The 4,542-nt window shown below is 42.7% G+C and overlaps 1 protein-coding gene across 1 annotated transcript; it reads left to right on the forward strand.

Annotated features, from left to right (window-relative positions):
• Positions 1–2,480: 2,480 nt before the first annotated feature.
• On the forward strand, positions 2,481–3,671 carry LOC108679287 (formin-like protein 14). The gene has a single exon (XM_018167883.1). The coding sequence runs from the start codon at positions 2,481–2,483 to the stop codon at positions 3,669–3,671; it is 1,191 nt and encodes a 396-aa protein (XP_018023372.1).
• Positions 3,672–4,542: the final 871 nt, after the last annotated feature.

Genomic DNA, 4,542 nt, shown 5'->3' on the forward strand with positions numbered 1-4,542 from the left:
ATATTACAGGCATCATGTGGTGTAATATTACAGGCATCATGTGGGTGTAATATTACGGGCATAATGTGGTGTAAAATTACGGGCATCATGTGGTGTAATATTACAGGCATCATGTGGGTGTAATATTACAGGCATCATGTGGTGTAATATTACAGGCATCATGTGGGTGTAATATTACGGGCATCATGTGGTGTAAAATTACGGGCATCATGTGGTGTAATATTACAGGCATCATGTGGGTGTAATATTACAGGCATCATGTGGTGTAATATTACAGGCATCATGTGGGTGTAATATTACGGGCATAATGTGGTGTAAAATTACGGGCATCATGTGGTGTAATATTACAGGCATCATGTGGGTGTAATATTGCAGGCATCATGTGGTGTAATATTACAGGCATCATGTGGGTGTAATATTACAGGCATCATGTGGGTGTAATATGACAGGCATCATGTGGGTGTAATATTACAGGCATCATGTGGGTGTAATATTGCAGGCATCATGTGGTGTAATATTGCAGCGTAAATTTATATAGCGTTATGCTTTTAATGGATTATTTTTATATTTTTTAACGGAAATTTTATACCATCAAAAATTTTTTCGTAGATGGGCCTATATTGGCTCACGAAGATCGACAGTTCCATGCACGCTTGCATTGCTATTCCTACCTAAATTAAAACTACTCTGAATTAAACTACTATTAATTAATTTAATTAACCACTATTAATTAAACTGCTATTAAACTACTCTCTCTAAATTAAAACTACTCTGGAATTATCCAGCACTTGTTCACGTGGAGAAGAGTAGTGCACTGAAGAAGCTTGCGCTGATTTTTGGTCTCAAGACGAGACACTTGGTGACAGCAAGACACTTGTAGACACGAGGCACAAGACACACGAGACACTTGGTGACGACTTGAGACACTTGTAGACACTAGACACGAGACACTTGGTGACGACTTGAGACACTTGTAACGCCAGTGTGCCGTGACAGCAATCCTGATTGTCTAGTCTCAAGCAATCGTGATTGCCGAGTCTCTTGGAAGCGTCGGAGCTTCTTTTAGTTAATTAGCTACAGTTGACTAGCTGGCACCTGGAGGTTGACAGATGCTATCCGTCAGCTGGCAACAGTTGTGGTGCTCGGTTGGCTGGAGCGAAACAAGTGTTGCCAGCTGCAGCTGAAACTGCCGTGCTGTGATGGACATGTTTAATGTAGCGCTTGTATAAACACATTAGTTAACGGACTAGGATTTGAGAATTAATGCTAGGTTTTGAGGCAAATTTAAACAAAAATGACACATTAAGACGAATATGACATTTTTGGACCCAAATATTCCTGAGCCATTTTTAAAATATATGAATTTCGAAGGAAGAAATAGCAACAATAGAAGATAATCATACGGATATTACGTATTATGACCGTATTTATTAATGCAGTCACTACGCTGAGAATTGTGCATTGTGTAAAGGTTTGTAAAAATTTGTCAACAAAAATCTTTAACTTGATTAAAGTCGCTGATATTAATGCATTAATTGCAGAGATATTTTATCTTGGGCGTTTTTTATTGAGCTTCAATTTTGATTTCTCAGCCACTTATTTTTAACAGTCATTCATATATACCACCATGATAAGGCTGATAATGTCTCTTGAACAATAGGCAAATGATTGATGATTGGCGGAGGCAGGACTTCACTGCTTCAATTTTTAAATATAGCATGCTTAAAAGTTAGAAAATATTGTTGATTGGCAATATAACAATATATAATCATTGCAAATGATTGATGATTGATAGAGGCATGACATCATTGCTTCAAACACAAACCTGGAGATACTGTGAGTCGTTGAGGTTTTTAGTGTCCATGTCTTGTGACGTGAACACCGGCATATCTGGTGCCTTCGTGGCCCTTAATATTATTATCATTGTTGCCTTCAATGCATTAGTTACACATGTTAACTCCCTATAGCGATGTATTGCATTGTACTATGTAACATTGTACTGCATGTATCATTGTACTGCATGTATCATTGTACTGCATGTATCATTGTACTGCATGTATCATTGTACTGCATGTATCATTGTACAGCATGTATCATTGTACTGCATGTATCATTGTACAGCATGTATCCTGATGCTGGACGTTGCCTGATGCTGGCACACGCTGGGCTGGGGCGGCATTTTCACTTCGTCTTAGTTTTAAGTTTATTTTGATCAATTTTCATACATGAAAAAGTTTCCGATTTTATTTCATTTATCAGAGGCTGTTATTTTAATTTTACTTCATTTTTTGCAGCAAGCAAAACAATATAAATTCATCTTAATTTCAAATCCAAAGTTACAAGGATTCATCTGCACATTTTATTAGTTCTTGTTCTAATTTTAGTAAGTCTCTTGCTTGTATTTATTGTAACAGTTGCCTTGTCTATACCATTGTTGTAAAGATTCTTATATAACATTTTTCAATGATTTTTTCTATATAATGAAAGAAGCTTATATAATTCAAGGGTTTACCCAAGCCTCATTAAATCGTAGCGCTGAGGCATCCTCCTCCACCCTCACCCGTATCCTCCTCCACCCTCACCCGTATCCTCCTCCACCCTCACCCGTATCCTCCTCCACCCTCACCCGTATCCTCCTCCACCCTCACCCGTATCCTCCTCCACCCTCACCCGTATCCTCCTCCACCCTCACCCGTATCCTCCTCCACCCTCACCCGTATCCTCCTCCACCCTCACCCGTATCCTCCTCCACCCTCACCCGTATCCTCCTCCACCCTCACCCGTATCCTCCTCCACCCTCACCCGTATCCTCCTCCACCCTCACCCGTATCCTCCTCCACCCTCACCCGTATCCTCCTCCACCCTCACCCGTATCCTCCTCCACCCTCACCCGTATCCTCCTCCACCCTCACCCGTATCCTCCTCCACCCTCACCCGTATCCTCCTCCACCCTCACCCGTATCCTCCTCCACCCTCACCCGTATCCTCCTCCACCCTCACCCGTATCCTCCTCCACCCTCACCCGTATCCTCCTCCACCCTCACCCGTATCCTCCTCCACCCTCACCCGTATCCTCCTCCACCCTCACCCGTATCCTCCTCCACCCTCACCCGTATCCTCCTCCACCCTCACCCGTATCCTCCTCCACCCTCACCCGTATCCTCCTCCACCTCACCCGTATCCTCCTCCCTCCCCCGTATCCTCCTCCATCATCCGTATCCTCCATCGTCACCCGTATCCTCCTCCACCCTCACCCGTATCCTCCTCCCTCACCCGTATCCTCCTCCACCCTCACCCGTATCCTCCTCCACCTCACCCGTATCCTCCTCCCTCCCCCGTATCCTCCTCCATCACCCGTATCCTCCATCCTCATCCGTATCCTCCACCTCACCCGTATCCTCCTCCACCTCACCCGTATCCTCCTCTACCCTCACCCGTATCCTCTTCCCTCACCCGTATCCTCCTCCACCCTCACTCGTATCCTCCTCCACTCTCACCCGTATCCTCCTCCACTTCACCCGTATCCTCCTCTACCCTCACCCGTATCCTCCACCTCACCCGTATCCTCTTCCTCCTCCACCCTCACCCGTATCCTCCTCTACCCTCACCCGTATCCTCCTCCATCCTCACCCGTATCCTCTATCCTCCCCCGTATCCTCCATACTAAGTAAGACTACACCTCCATACTAAGTAAGATTTCCCTCCATTCTAAGTAAGATTTACCTCCATACTAAGTAAGATTTACCTCCGTACTAAGTAAGATTTACCTCCATACTAAGTAAGATTTACCTCTATACTAAGTAAGATTTACCTCCGTACTAAGTAAGATTTACCTCCTTACATACCAAGACTCACAAAAATACTTTTAGAAAATGAAGGAAATGTAAACGCAATTAAGTTTGCCATCGTGTATGTGATGAACGAAATAATACAACGATAATGAAACGAAATTCCTATCATGATTGAATGTATTCGATCGCATCGCATAGTTTAATATATAATATAATATTAAGTAAATAAATTCATTAGAAATACTTTTACCCGAGCTCCGTAGTACTCAGCCTGTAGCATTAGCAACAACAAATGGCATACAAAATCTACAAAAACAGATCCTGTATTAATTCAGACAACACAACGGTAACACAAGAGAATTACAGTGACTGTACAGTGAGCACTTGATTTTTGAACGGCTGTGCAAGATGATTAAAATGGCTGTACTTGTTTACTGTACAGCATTACAAAAGAATTACGATGGCTGTACATGATTATTGTAGAGCCGGCAAAGCAAATAACAAAGGCTGATAGAACAAATGTGACGGCGGTACAGAAAATTCACAATTTCTACACCAAACTAGCAGCCAATCAATCGTTGATAATGACTATTGAATTTAAATGTCATTCAATTAAATGTCATTACATATGGCATCATTTGTAGCAGCTGATGTAGACCCATCATTAACTGATGGTAACAGTCTACGACAATCAGCGAGCCAGTGATGGTCGTAGAACTACCAGTGGCATTAAGTGCCTGGAAAAACTGAC

The sequence above is a fragment of the Hyalella azteca genome, unplaced genomic scaffold (genome assembly GCF_000764305.2).
Source record: "Hyalella azteca isolate HAZT.00-mixed unplaced genomic scaffold, Hazt_2.0.2 contig15175, whole genome shotgun sequence".
In the NCBI taxonomy this organism is placed as follows: domain Eukaryota; kingdom Metazoa; phylum Arthropoda; class Malacostraca; order Amphipoda; family Hyalellidae; genus Hyalella; species Hyalella azteca.

Coding starts and splice junctions, on each gene's coding strand:
- LOC108679287 (XM_018167883.1), top strand. CDS start 2,481: ATGAAAGAAGCTTATATAATTCAAGGGTTTACCCAAGCCTCATTAAAT.